This window comes from Arctopsyche grandis, chromosome 8, assembly GCF_051622035.1.
Source record: "Arctopsyche grandis isolate Sample6627 chromosome 8, ASM5162203v2, whole genome shotgun sequence".
NCBI classification, from domain to species: domain Eukaryota; kingdom Metazoa; phylum Arthropoda; class Insecta; order Trichoptera; family Hydropsychidae; genus Arctopsyche; species Arctopsyche grandis.
Window position 1 is genome coordinate 4,430,268 of NC_135362.1, and position 16,292 is coordinate 4,446,559.

At 31.7% G+C, this 16,292-nt stretch overlaps 1 protein-coding gene across 1 annotated transcript in view; it reads right to left on the minus strand.

Annotated features, from left to right (window-relative positions):
* The window catches only part of LOC143915593 (uncharacterized), a 39,336-nt gene that overhangs the window by 5,521 nt on the left and 17,523 nt on the right, over window positions 1-16,292 (minus strand). The window contains exons 3-5 of the mRNA XM_077436301.1: window positions 3,944-4,146; window positions 3,731-3,858; window positions 3,406-3,656 (exon numbers count right to left, since the gene is read on the minus strand). Of these exons, the coding sequence (XP_077292427.1) occupies window positions 3,406-3,656; window positions 3,731-3,858; window positions 3,944-4,146 (582 nt within the window). The remainder of the gene's footprint in view (window positions 1-3,405; window positions 3,657-3,730; window positions 3,859-3,943; window positions 4,147-16,292) is intronic.

The following is a 16,292-nucleotide window of genomic DNA, read 5'->3' on the forward strand; positions in this document are numbered from 1 at the left end:
TCGATGTTCCCAACCAAAAATACCAACAAACATACTTACATACAAAGTCTCTTTCGAAATTCTATATTAGATAAGCAAGCCAAGTTGACCTAATTTGATATAAAACATGACATGGGTCAAAATATGCAGTAAAATCTCAACCGTGAAGTCATTATTATGTATGTACAACTTTTAAAAATAGCACACATTCGATTAGAAACCGGCGGAAGATTCAGGCAATCTATCACATAATCACCTAGCTGCGGAAACTGCAAACTGCTTTTATTGTGAAAGTGTTTCTGGCTTAAAAGACCTTCGCATAATGGTGCGCGGTCGTTTCTATCGTTGATTATATATTTTTTTTTATTACGCAGACATAATAAAAAAAAAGTGAAAATTCGGAAAACGCACAGAGATGAACATCCAACGGAACGCAGATAAAGAGCACATTATCTCAAGATGCGATTGACGAATGGTTTCTTGCGACACTTCCATCAAAAGATCAAATCTGGCGATTCGTCGCGTTCAATTAACCTCAAGTTGCTCAATTTGCGAATTTTTGCTGCTCGGTTAGCCGCAAAATCGTATCCAAATTCGAGTGTTATCGATGAATCGTTTCAGTGCCGGTTTTTTATGATCGTTTCAGTTTCGGACCATCAGATGGGTCATCAGTCGATGAAGAAGAAGCAACGGTAAATTATACCCCCATTGTTTAGTCTAGGTTTAACAATGGAGTATGAAACGTCACTCTTGACTGATGTTCTCCTGTGGTATTCGATTTTAATCGGTAGCTCTCAAATGGTTCGGTATCAGAAAGCACGTTCACCTGATGGGTGAAAGAAAAATGGTGGGGTAATTTGAGAGTGTGTTCAGTTTCGGGATTGAATTTTTGAAATTGATCTGATGATCTATTCAATCTGTTTTAGAAAGCAACTGATAAATTTGTCAAAATTGTTTTTTCAATCATCAGTCTTCTTAAGAAGCATAGAAAGATTTTGGCTTCAAAGGAAAACGAACTGAACAATGCACATAACAGAAAAGTAGCATCATAAATAGAGAAAAAATGGTATAAAATAATAATAAGACGCAAATACAGACCATAAATGCATGCGCCAAAGGCTTACAGACATACATTTTAATTCCAATATATCGAATTTAAATATATTTTTTATATATTTAAATTCGTTTAAACAAAAAAAAAAAAACATCGGACTCAGCTATAATCTTTATAATAATATAAAACGATTAACTTTCCGAAAGGGAATTATAATTTTTCAATGTCAAAAATATATATTTTTTCACTTTTCATACTTATTTCATTAAAGTCGATTTTATTATACTAAATTATTATTTACAATCTTTAACGTAAAATGTATTAAAATTAACGCTATATGTGGATACTTAATATAATCAGTTTAACTTCTCAAAAGTAATATGCATATGTAAATACATAGCTGATTTTATATATAAAAAAAATAGTTTCCTTGATCATTAAATAGCCCCTGAACTACTGTTTAAGAACTGGTGATTTTATATAATATACTTTCATTAAGGACTTAAATACAATCTGTTAAATGAAAAATGGAGATTATGCACAAGTGAAGTGTAATATAATAATTGCCGAATTCAATCTATTATTAGAGTCATAAAAACCCTTGGGAAAATTCTGAAATAATTTCACCATATTAATTAAACATCCAAAAATTTATAGCAACCATAAAAAAACACTGGTTTAATTCACTCATTCGCGAAACGATTAATTCGTGCTGTGAATCCGCAGGAAACCGTGTTCTCAACAATAGACTGACACATACAAATAGTTGCATTGCACATACGCGTATTCGTTCTCTCATATTAAAAGGAGAAATACAAAAGAGTGCAAAAATTTAAACGATTCATCATTGCAAAACACCATACACTTATTCTGGGCCAGTTTCATGCAAAAGACTATTAAATTTTCGACAACACAAAACAGATGAATGTGCAACGGAATCGTGTCATCCACCTCTGTCGTAGCACAATAGGATTTTTTCACACGAACTATAACTACTAAGGTTGATACAAAAAAATCGACCAAATGACAATGAAAATGTACGTAAAAAACCTTCATAATAATAATAATATCACGCACGATTTTCTCATGCCACTATCAAGTGCGATTTTTTTGGTTTTTTCAGTGCTAATTCGACAAAAAGCTCGTCGCGTTCCCACATTTTTCTAGGGTACCTTTGAAATTTTCATGTCGTAAACGATCTTTGTTATATCGACGTGTTGAAACGAATGTAACCGTTTTTATCGTTATTATATTTAAATCTGTCATAATTGTTTGGCTTAAATATTAAAAAAAAAGAATTGCTCAACCTATTGTGTTTGCTCGTTTTACGCTCGATCAAGTGTCGTCGCAGTAATTACATTTTCACGGCTTGATTTCTGAACAATTTAAATACGCATAACTGTGAAATATTTCAAATATAATTATCAAATGGCACTAAGGAATGTTTTGCAATGTTATAACGAACAAAAACTGAGTCAATTTGGTAGAAGAAATATTGAAAAACCGACAATGAATTCAAATGAAAAAATCTCCACAAAATCTTACTGTGAACTATTCAAATTATAATCTTTTTAATTTCCTTCCATTTAAAAAAAAAATAATAATACAGATTTCAAGCACATATTTTCGTATATAATTCAGTTAAATTTGATTAAAATCGCTCACGATTTAAATACAATACATTGAATCAATTATAAAGATTGAAAAATTCACAGAAAACCCTCTTCCTTTTCATATGCATACATTGATTTTCATTGTTATTATTATAGAGAAGAACTTCAAAGATTAAATCTTATAATATGTGGCTTATCTTGAATCGGTTCTCACATAATATATGAAAATAATATTTATATAATAATTAAATTGTAAATACAAGATGAACAACACACGATAGTACCCGACTATTAATGCTTGAATCGTTTTCGTTACGCTATTTTTATGTTACATGTTTTACATAACATATGTACGTGAGAAAAATTCTACTACTTATAGAATGAGATAAAATCTAGACGAAGTAAAATTTAGCGCCACTAACTGTGAGCATCATCTCTATTTGATTGTCAATAAAGCTTCGACTTAAGGTTGTCATTTACGGAGAGATTTATAGACAGATAAATCTCTTGTAAGGTGTTTATTCCATTACAAATAGGATCATCCAATATAATGTATTTTATTTTGGTTAAAAAAGCCTTATCTGCAGGCAGACAAGTCATTAGTCGGTAAGAAATAACAACGAGAGACAATTTTCTTAACTCATCGGCAGATGAATCTTAGTTTGAATGCTCAGCTTAAAAAGTTAACAAGAAAAATGAATCAGAAATAAGCATTTTCAACTTGTTACAACATCTTAATCCAATTTAACCCTCACTGACCTTTCGTCGACGTTTTCAACAGTGGGGTCCAATCGTTTGATCTGTCCGACTTGCAGCAGCACTTCTTTATCGTGTTGCACTCGATTTGCCAGTTGTGCAATGAGTGGTTGCAGTTGGGTCAATGCAGGCTTGTCGATCAAAGTCAAGAGAGTTTTATTGTCTATCAAACGCTTTTGAATATCGCCACGGGTAGTTGCCAACAGCCTCTGATGTGACGAAGAGGCTGGGTCTTGATTTAGGGTCACGTTAGACTAAAAAAGTTTAAAAAAATCCAACAGTCAAATAAGATTCTATACTGTTAATATCGTAAGATAGAGTTACTTACCAGTTCGTCTAATTTATGCACTGCAGTTTTGTATGCATCTATGTGTCGTTGCAGTTCGTTTTTGAGTGCAACGTGTAATGATATCAACTCGCCTGTACTATCAGCGGTTAGTCCATGTGTGCCTAAGCCTATAAAATGAATATTATAGTTATGCTACTAATTTGAAATAGAATTAAATCTATTCTTGAGGATTGTTCTATTTGTTTTTTTCACCTTGTACAGCTTTGTCGAGCTCTCTTCTTCGGGCCATTAGAAGGTCTCGAAGTGGAGGATGCCAGTGGGATAAAGAGTGAGCTAATCCACCACATCTTTGTCTCAATCCTGGGTCTTGTTGTCTGCTGAAAAGTCTCACTAATCTCCATGCTACTAGTTCAGGTTGTACGTCAGGACGAGGAACTACTTCTACATTCGATAGCCTGTTGACAAAAAAAAAAACACAATTTATTTAAAATACATATAATATTGTCGACCTCAGTGGGCCAAAATCATTCACCATACTTTAATTGGTAATATATTTTTTATTATACATAATTTTGAAATTTTTTTCCTTTCAATATTTGATCAAGAATATGAAAATTTATTACTGTTTAAAAATAGTTAATTTATTTATAAAATCATTCGTGAATTATATAAATTCCACGATTGCTCGATGCGATTTTCATGCTTAGCTGAGTTAGAATTTTTATACAGAAGTTTTATCTAAAAAAAACTATCGAAAAACAAGCTGGATAGTTTATTATATTAAAAAAATAAGCATTCTAGAATAAACTTCCGGTATTAAATTTATAAAAAGCAACATTTTATGAATAGAAAACTTTTTTCAGTCGACATTGAAAGGTTTTTAAATAGATCCAATTAATATAATTACTTTTAAGTTCATACAATAATATAAATTAGATGGGAATAGTTACATGGATAATTACTTAAAACGCATTTAACGGCACTTTTGAATTAGAGCAACAATTAAAAAAATTACTTTAAGACAATAGTATAATACAATTATGATCAATAATGATTCGAATGAGGCTCGAGAGCCGTCAGATCTACGTATTGTGTAAAAATTTACACAACTCAGCAAAAATTTTAACGAGCCGTTATAACAGGTTTCAACTTTGGCTTTTCGTCCCAAAAATTGTCAAGAATAACGGTTTAATTAGTCAATTGATTCGGCGAGAAATTCCAGAATTTTATACGGTTGTTTGTCTATGGAGAAGTGGGTCTATATCATTACACACAAAAAGAAATTGCCATGATATACAATTTCGGACCATTGGATACGTAATTTGAATTTCCACGTCTGCATAGTATCAAAGGTTATTCGATAATAATTATATGCACACCGAAACAGTGGGATTGCAACCAAATAAAATCAATTTCTTCATTCGGCTTATATCGGTACTTGAATTACTGTTGAATTCCAAGTGGCAATTTGGTGTGCGTGCAAGGCGAAGTTTTCTAGTGGAATTGATTTCGATTTTTATTTTATTTTTTTGATACGACCTCAACTTCCTCATTGGTGACCTTAAACTTGGGCGACTGAAAAATAAATAAAAAAATCGTAATAAATTAAAGGCTTGCACGCGATACTGCAATTTGTACAACACTTGCAAACTTCATATATGTAGTAATTGAGTACGGTAGAGATACATATGTATAATACGTGGGTAGTGATTGGCGTTCGAATTTCAGGTATGAAAATTATAGGTGTCGTTTAAGATGATTGTTGTTGATGATAGATGACGAAAATGTCATGCTTGTGCATTGTAAAGTGCCATATATGTATGTATGTATTATATATGGCATGGAGAAATTAGTCAAGTGTTGAAGTAAACTCTCTGTACAAAAAGAGCTTTGAAGTATTTAAGTTACGGTCTTAAGATTATTGTAAAATGAAATATGATCATAATTGAGTTGAAAAATTTATGTTTCATATAAAAAAGGCCGTTTTTTGTTTATAAATTAATATTGAGAAGTTAAGAAAGTAGAAATTTGAATTTATTACAGGTGAAGGTGGGTGGTAGTGAGCTACTTATTTGCCGTTCGATTTTCATAAATCTGACAGGTGAAAAAAATTTAATTAATATTTTTTAAATTGAAAATACTACCTTATATTAAAATAAGATAATATTGAATCATTTTTAAATTTGGTACTAATAGTAATTCAATTTTAATGAGGCGCGTTAGATTAATTGCCACTGCAATTACTGGATTAGATGTATTTTTTTTCTAATTTTTTATTAATATAAATTCATCATTTTATTAATAGTGATTCGTAATTTTTATAAATTATCACTCAGCTCATCCTACTCTTACTATTACATGATTTTATTATATAAAGAAACTCGTCCACTTATAAATGTAACTAAACTTTATAAATATAATACATACAAATAAGTACATGAACCTAATCAGTTAATGTTTCAGTTTGGTTATTAAATACTATTATTGGCATCACCAAAATGGTCATTCCATTACATTAGAAAATCATTCACGTGCTATCGACTGCAAAAAATCAGTTCGAAATGCGTAAAATGTAACACAATAAAACATCACGTGTCAAATTATGAACCAACCGTCAAAATAAACTGACCATTTAATTTATAATAGTGACCAATCAATATATGTATAACAAATCATTCATTATAAATACTGACCGTTTGTCTATAGATCCGAATGTATTGATCATTTACTGATCAATTATTACTTTATCTATGTACGTAGTAACAATAGATGAAGTTTTGTGATCATGCGAAAATTCGAACTCGAGATTTTGGCTGATTCGAACTCAGAATCGATTACTGATCACGTTTTTATGATCTAGTTTTTATTATTGATCATACATTATAAACCACGTTATAAGAAAATTGTACGGGAAAACTTTTGTAGATATATGTATGTATGTATGTTTACATTTGTATGTGAATAAATTTCATTTTAATTAAAATATGATATTATTTGATTAAAGCGATACCGACGGAAAGTTCAAAGCTACTATTAGAGTTTTTACATAGTAGGTCAATCTTAAAAGCATTCAATGATGTCTTCATAAAAGAAACTTCGTGATGCAAATTGACACTCTCCTATACTAAATCATCATCATTTTGATCATCAAAGATAGATGTACATATACGGGTATGAATTTTAGATCGGAAAGTAAAAGCTCGTTCGTGAAGTTCGTCACAATCGTAAATCACGAAATTTTCTTCCTTCACAGATTGACGGGAAAGCTGATAAGCATATTGGGACAAATTTGCCAAAGTGATTGGGTATTTGCATTGTAGATAATGTGTAATAAGATGCAATCGAAGAAAGTTCTTTGGCTGTACAAGAAAGTGAAATGGTTTGTAGAAGAGATTCGGGCAAGTTGGATTTTAGACACGGTACTGTGCAAATTCGTACATGTCTTATGTCCACATGGACTTTTATCGTCATATTGACGAAACTTTCTAAACTTTTACCAGTCGATAATTTCAAATTATGAACGGGATTAGAGAAATTTTGTTTTAGGAAAGTGTATTGAAAAAAAAAAATTGTATTGTATTCAGTTTAATGACGATACACCGATTGGTGCTTACAATCAGCATAATCATTAAGTACCTACTTAAGAACGTATGCATATTCATATACTAGATACGGTTGTGAATAAAATATTTTAGAACTATACCGTTATATTCTTGCCAGAGTTGGAAGGCTGATAAATATTAAATAAGCTAATTGTTACTGATTTGAAATGAACAATAAACAGCACACGAATTTCATTAAAAAATGTTACATAATGTAAATAGATTATTTGTATAGAATAATTGGGCGTGATTTACATATCTTTGTAATATAAAAAAAATGTATTTAAATATACATACATATGCATAGTAGTGTTAATCTTATATTAATAATTAACAAAATTACTTTTATTTTAAAACTACATATGAATCAGTTTTTTCACTTTTTACATTTTTAATATTTTATACATATGTATGTATATTTCAGTTGTGGATTTCTTAAATTAAAAACTCTATTATTTCGACTTATAATAGGTATAATTATAAAGGCAATTTGATTTATGTGAAGATTTAAATATATTTTTATAAATAGGTACTGATTATTTTTGCATATTTACATATATATGAAAAATGTGACGCAAAACGTTCATTTTAAATTTATATTGATTTATTTGTGAAAAGGATGTATGAATTATATTATGTATGTATGTATGTTGAAAAGCTTTAATAACCATTAAAATATTTTTATCGAATACAAAAGTGAAACAGGTTCATTAAAAGGCGAAATATTGCAGTTCTACTTATTTTGCATTAATTTTAAAAAGAAAGTAAAACTTAAGTATGTTATATTAATTATTTTCTAATATCCTAAAAACATCATTACGTATTACTTAATATGAAAATAAATTTCTCTCAATTTGATGTGTCACATAAGATATAATGCAATAATATATTATAAATGAAAGTTTTAAATAACCCATTACGAACAAGTGCGAAATATAACACAGTATGTAATAATATCAAATTAGAATTTACTTTCACGAAGACGACAGAAGACGTAATTCAAAATCACGACCGATGACAGTTTGTTTTTACATTTTACATAGGTAAACTGCGGTCGTTTAGCAAATGATTTCGCGGAATCATGTCTGCGAAACAGTGAACCAAATCCAATTAGAGACGCCTTGGAATTTCATCGAATTTTAAACACCCAAAGTTGAAAAGTCGACGAACCGCAAAGCCGTTAACCTCTCGGTACTAACTGTTAACGCCTCGCCATTGTTATTTTTAGCACTTCTTACCCGATAAATATATTCAATGGTCTAAACGAGACGAGCTTAAGAATCGATCCGATCGAAATTGAGTGGCCGGAAATGATTTATTTGGCTACTTGCAAATAGTTAAGGTGGACACTATTTATGTACAATCTGTCAGGTGATCCTAATAATTGTAATGGTCGCTATCAGAGACCCTACGAGAGATTTATAGCCTGATAAATATATCTATCAATTATCGTTTTAATAATTAATCCATTCGAAAATGAGTAACTGGAAATTATTTATTTCGGTGACACTGACAGAAAGTTTTATGTGTGTATGTTTCTCGGGCGATTTATTCATTGTAGTTGTTTCTTAGGAACAAGAAACTTGTTTGCCAACAGATGAGAATCTTGTATACCTAAAATCTGTCAAGTGATATGTACTATAATGTTTATACATTATGGTCATTATATGGTCACTATAAGAGACTATAAGAGACTCTATATATGGTCATTATATATGGTTACTATAAGGACTCTAAGAGAGATTTATCTCATGATAAATAGACGCTTTGGGGCAACCTGTCAGGTTACATTGGTCATTTTATTGTTATTATTGTTTTAAAATAATAAACTAAATTAATAAATAAATATGTCAGTGGGCGTCTTAATAATTGATCTATTTGAATTTGGGTAAATATAAATGATTCATTTGGCGACTTGCGAATAAGTAAAGGTGGACAAGTGATTTGTATTCGGAAGTGACTGGTGATTTGTCTGTCGTAGCTGTATCTCAGGGAATATGTCCTGTTTACAATCTTTCAGTTGATCTTAATTGTAATGGGCGGTATAAGAGACCCTACGAGAGATTTATCTCCTGATACCTATCATTGTCAATAGGCATCTTAAGAATTGATCCATTTTATTGAAACTATTTATTTTGGCGACTTGCGAATATTTTAGCCAGCATTAATCGATCAGCAGCAAGTAATCAGTGGGTTCGATCCGCCATACTGCTAGTTAGATTTGGGGGTATTTATGACTCCAAATCGATCGTTTCTTAGCAGAGTTTGCCAATTTTATCTCATCATTGTTGAAACGGTTCCTCAAAATTGGCAAAAAATCATCTTTCCTGCTGTCACAAATCCTCTGTATTTATTGTGTGTATAATTTGTAAGAATTATGTACAAAATCTAAATCTACAGATGTCTCAATGGATTAATTCTGTAATTAGTGAATTAATTAATTGTTATTTCGTGTTCTTCAACTTCTGTAAATACAGTGATTTATGTAATAATAAAATGCTGCATTGTTTGTAATGCAGCATTTTAATAATTAATTGTTCATGAAGGCGCATTGGGGTCGTCCTGTCAAGCCTTCCTGGTATATATATATGTAAAAATAAAAATAAATGAATAAAAATAAGTAAAGATGAACACTGGTAGATAGATTTGTCCGTTTCTTAGAAACAAGAAACTAGTTTTCCAACAGATAAGATTATTGACTACAATCTGTCATGTGATCTTGATTTTAATGGGTTTATTGGATACCCCGAGACAGATTTATCCCCTGATCAGTGAGCATCTTAACAAATGATCCATTCGAAAATGAGTGCTTGGAAACTATTTATTTTGCGACTTGCAAATAGTTAAAGGCAAACACTGACAGCTAAATTTGTCTACGGATGTGTCTCTGGTGATTTGTTTTTTTTTTTGCTGTTTTTCAGGAACAAGAAACTAGTGTACCAACAGATAAGAGTCTTGTTTACAATCTGTCAGATGCTTTTAATTATAATGATCGCTATCAGAGTCGCTATGAAAGATTTATCTCACGGGAAATGGATAAATCGGAAATTGACGACATGCAAATAGATAAAGATGGACACTGACGCAAATTGGATGACGGTGAATCATTAATGGGTCTCTTATGGTGCTTACGGACTAAACCAACGACGATTTTGGGCCAACTTTTTAACCAGCAGTAGCGTACAAAATATCGAAATAAAAATTAAATTTTAAAATTGAAATTAAATATCAAAATCAAGCTAAAGAGCGAGATTGAGCTAAAATTAGATCATCGTTGATGTTTTGAATTAAAACAATGTTTTGAATTACGACGATACGCATTTAAAACCAGAGAAATATTATAATTTCTCTGCTTACGAGCGAAAAAAAAAATTGTTAAAGTCGTCACGAGATGTTACTGTATTTCCACGTGGATGATCGATAAAAAAAAACAATTCATAAAAAACGCGGTGTGGGATGTCGGTGATTTGTCAAAGGGTTTTTTTTCTTTCGTCGAAATAAAATTAATAATCACACATTATCCGATAAATTTTACCTGTGAAATGATTTAATTACTTGATTTATTTCGACGAGAGAAACAATTGAAGAATAAAAAAATCCGTTTGATGTGACCGACAACACCCCGGGTTAGCAAAAATCGTTGGATCACCCATACTAATACATGATATATTCTCAGTAACTGCGCATTACGGGGAAGTAAAAATAATAATTCTTTGATTTTTTTTCGATCTTAGTGCGTATCTTCGTAAGTCAAAACATCTTCGACAAACAAAAGTCGAGGATTACCTGTATGTGATTGTTGATGATCTAATTTTAGGTCAATCTCGAAAATTTATTTAAATTGTGCATGTTCTGTTTTAACTTTCAATATTTAATTTTAATTTTAATATAATGATTATAATTTTATTTTGATACTTGAATTTAATTTTAATATAATAATAATAGTTTTAATTTTGATATTTAATTTCAATTTTTAAATTTAATTTTTATTTCGATATTTTGTACGCTACTGGTTTTAAAAGTTGGCCTGTGGGCCGTTCGTTGGCTTGGTGCGTACGCACCATTAGAAATTTGCAGCCAATGGGTAAGGGTTTTGTTGACAACACAATACAATTTAATGATCCTAATTAATGGTCGCTGTTAGAGATACATACATATACATATGTATATACGCCGAAAAATCTCTCCGTTAGTGGGCACCTTAAGAATTGATTTATTTAGCAACTTGCGTGTCGGTAATAGTCATCTAGTAATTAAACATATACATATATACATACGTATATATCCGAGAAAAAGTTCAATTTCAGTGGTGCATAAACTTTTTACGCCGACGGCTACATATGTAGATAGCTTTCACCGTGTCGGAAAGTTCAAAGGCGTACGGCTTAAGGAAAAAAATAAATTTACATTCAAATCAGCAGGTGTACTGTAATCGAGATGTTAAAAATATCAATAAATCATAATAGGTATATAAATACATGTATGTAGAGGTAGACGTTAGCGAAGTTCGACCACTTTAAAATTGGTATTCGACTTCTGATTTGCTTTGATCTTTTTTTTTTTGAACAAAAACACGCTTCTTGTATGTAATTATTATGATCATGAAAAGCGCAATTCATTCTTGGACGATAAGCATTTTTTAGGCGTAACATACGCCTCTCTAGCAGAATTGTTATATTATTTTTCGACATTATAAACAGATTGATTAACTGACGTGTTGTAAGATTGATCTTTTACGGTAAATTGACTACACAGTAGTCGTCAATTGATGTGTTCTCGTAAATTTCACACAATTAGAGTTAATTGTGAATGCTAGATCCAATCAATTATAATGCTAATTACATATATATTTAACACTACTTAAATAATATAGGCCTACAATCATACAAGATACTGCATTGTATCAATTAATAATTTAATTACACATTTCCTTCAATTGTAAAAAAAATACTACCATACAAAAATACTCGAATGTATCGAGTCAAACTTTTCCTTGTAGTGAACAACAATTATTTTTAAATAACATACCTCGCAAGTTTTATTACAAAATATGTGGATGTAGTTTCTATTTTCTATTTCACTATTTCAACAACGAAGTTTTGACAGTTTTAATCTTCGACATGTGTGATGACAAAAACGAAGTAGGAAGATGTTAAAATGACTTATAAAATCTAGTATGATAAAAGGTTCGTAACATATCGCAGTTCCAAAGAGATGCTCTCAGTTCAAAATCAAACCAGAAAATCGAAATCGTTCAATACAAAGATAGTCTAAGGGTGACCGGAAAAATGCACTCTAGCTAGTTGCACTCTCGAGACATCCAAACTTTCAAAGATGCTCAAGGAGAACTAACGCAATAGAATTCCACAAAAAAGCGTCAAGGGGTATTTGGATGCTATCCGAGGGTGCTAATCTATTTTTTGTGGAATTCTATTGCGTAAGTTATTTTTGAGCGCCTTTGAAAATTATGAGTTATGACTTCTCTAAACTGCACTACTATTAAGTGCAATTTAGTGCATCTTTCCGGGAACCCAGTCTAAGCAGAGAACTGTCAGAATGAAGCTTGGGACATTTGGCCGTAACACGTACATATGTACATATATTAGCATTATAATCAGTGGCGTAGCGTGAATTCCTGGTGCCCCCCTGCAAAATATTTTAAGGCGCCCCCCCCCCCCATATATTTATATTATTTACTTATAGCAAAATAACTTTCCAAATTAATAATTTATACCTTTTTTATGTATCGGTATATGTATCTACATACATACATATATATCGAAGTGCATTAATAATTCAATCTGGACGACCAACAAGCAGTGCACAATCTGTTTAAAGTATGTAACTGATGGTGATTTTCCTTAAAAACTTCCCACCTGTTAATGGTAAGAGTAAAAATTTTATAAATTTTATTGGTTTTAATCATATAATTTTGTTTTATTGTTTACACATTGAAAAAATATATACAAGAATAAGAGAATTCTCAGTAAATAGGTTGAAGTGGCACTAACGTTCAAAAGATGGGAAAAGACGGCAGTCTTCTAGCCCTATTGGCATAGATCAATTACAAAATGAGGATGAATTCAAAATATGTTTAATAATGTATGTACATATGTACATATAGTACATACACATATAGTACAAATAGGTTGAAAAATAAGAGTTGTTTTTAAAAAAATTACGGAACAAATTAAAAAATCAGTGAAAAAGGCGCGCTTCGTGGCGCCCCCCCGCATTGCGGGGTCTGCGGACGCGGTAGCTACGCCATTGATTATAATATAAAAAAATTAACATTCATAATATAACTTATAAGTGGAGTAAAAATATATATGAGAAATAGTCAATCATCAATCTAAATAGTCTAAATCAGAGAGTTGAAAACAAAGATACATATATAATAGATAAGATCGAAAAGAGAGACGTCAAACAAGCGGCAAGAACACCTTGGCCAAAGAACGAACAACGCATCGGCCATATCAATTTTATAAAAAACATATTTTTATCATTCATTATATAACCTATAAGTGAATTAAAAATATGTATATGAGAGATAATGAGAGCCTATAATGCAAATTTTATAAGATATAGTGTGAAAAAGATAAAGTTATAGGCGTTTAAACAATTAAAATCTGACTAAACGAGTGGGGGGCGGAAAGTCAAACATATAAGGCTACAGGCAAAGGGTTAGCTGTCACCGTCTCCAAAACTTTTTCATTCTTAAACGTGTTTATTACGATTATATATTCACCATCAAATTAGAGGAAGCAATTGAAATCCCTATCAGGGGCCAAACCTCGCAAAATGGCAAAGTTTCAAAGTGATTGGAAGAATGTAGGAATATTGTCAGACCGATTGGAGAAGCGAAGCTAGTAAAAACCTTGTAATAATAAAAAGAAATAAAGTCACAATTGAAAACATTTCAACATCAATTGAATTGACTACTCATTTCTTCACCTTTCACAGTCGATGTTTTGTATAATGGTTAGAAAAAACAAAACTTTTGACCAGTTTTTGAATAGTTTCCATTTGGCCAAGAACAGGTGAACCGTTACGGGTAGTCTTCCGAATGAAATACTAGTGGATTCAATGGAATTAACTCACTCCCACGCCGGATAAAGGTTAGTCAACTTTTGTCGGAAAAAAATGTTTTGTCTTGCGTACGTGGAGATCTTATCCTACCTTGAATTACATACGTAGAGGCGTTCAATTTTGCAACGAGCGCGTTTTCAGTTTCGATTCCCATGTATTAATCGAAAAATCTGGGCGACCAACACGAAACTGTTTCCTACAGACTCGGATAGTATATATCCTATACTTAAATTGTGACATTAAAAAAATTATACTTGTCGTAGTAAAAATGTGCACAAACTTGCTTCAAACACAACAGTATTGTAACGTACGCCGCGGATTAAGCGAATAGAATCCCAGAGACTGTGACCGTTCAAAGATTATCTGTAACGGATATCTGTTAACGGATTAACTAAATGCATACCGTGCGACTGGTATAAGTGGGTTTTAAGGATTAGCGACAAGCTAAGTGCATGAAACAATGATTGCACTTCTCATACCGTGGAAATACATATCCGAATACGTGACTATACAGTAGGTAAACAGATTAGACGTCCTGAGAGACCGTGAGACCGATGTAAGTGGTTTTAGGGATTAGCGAAAAGCTAAGTGCATGAAAGCTAAACAATGATTGCACTTCTCATACCGTGGGAATACATATCCGAATACGTGACTATACAGTAGGTAAACAGATTAGACGTCCTGAGAGATCTACCCCTTATAAGGCGGTACGTAGGCGATATCAGGTCATTCTGGACTTAGCAGTGACACTGCGTGTATCTCCTGAATCATCAATAAATGCTGTGAAACGACTGTTGGCCTTTTACTTGGATCCTCCACCCACCCCTACGCAACAGTATGTATGTAAAGCGAGGGGATGTCCGAAAAAATCAAAAGTATAATATTTTATTTGAATTAAAAATACATATCAATTCCAAAATCAATGTATGTTTACATATAAATATGTATAATACATCAATAATCTGGGGAGGCTGCACGCATACACAAACACGTAATGGTATAATTTTCTAATTTAACCATAATGACATTCGATAGGTCACTATGCTCAAATTTTTTTTATCTAATATATACATATGTAATTTCGAAACAGACTTTGTATGTAAGTAAATATTGTTGGTTGGAAAATGGTTAGGAACATCGTAAAAAAGTCAAAATTTCTATGACGACTTGGGGATGGGGGACGGGGGGCGCCGGGGGCGAAGGCCCGGTGGGCGTCGGGGGAGCCGCCGGATTCTGGTATAATATAAAATACATTTAATATATAATTTCGAAAGAGACTTTGTAAGTTTGTAACTAGAGTTGGTTGGAAATTGAAAACAAGTCAGTTTCTAAGCCGATTCGATTGGTTGAACATATACATTTTTTTTTTCGATTCAAATGAGATTCGCCATGGTTAAGCTGTTTACATTACAAATACTGAGCGAAGCCGGGTAAAACAACTAGTATTAAAATTGAAATAAATAACACATTAAAAAATATGATTTTCATATTTTTTAATGTGTTTTTTCTTTGAGTGAAATTTTGTGTTTTACAAATGAGTTCTGCAAATATAATACGTGTGTTTTGTACATAAACGTGGTGTCCAGTCAATACCGTTCAGTACACAAGTGGCCCGACATAACCGCCCTGACATTGGCGCGCGGCGACAAAACCGCTAGAGACAAAACACAATATTATACTGAAGAGCACACATATTTAAAGGATCGAAAAAAAATAGTGGAAGAAAAATCGTAGAAGAGAAAACTGCCACTTCCGGTTAAAATTTCTTCACCGTGTTCTTGATATTCAGCTGAAACTGATAGATACGAAATTCAATTTTAATTTTAAAGATTATAGAAAAACACAAAAAAAATGAAAGAGACTATCTAAATCTAAATAGACTATATAAATCGATTTTAAATGAATTGAGC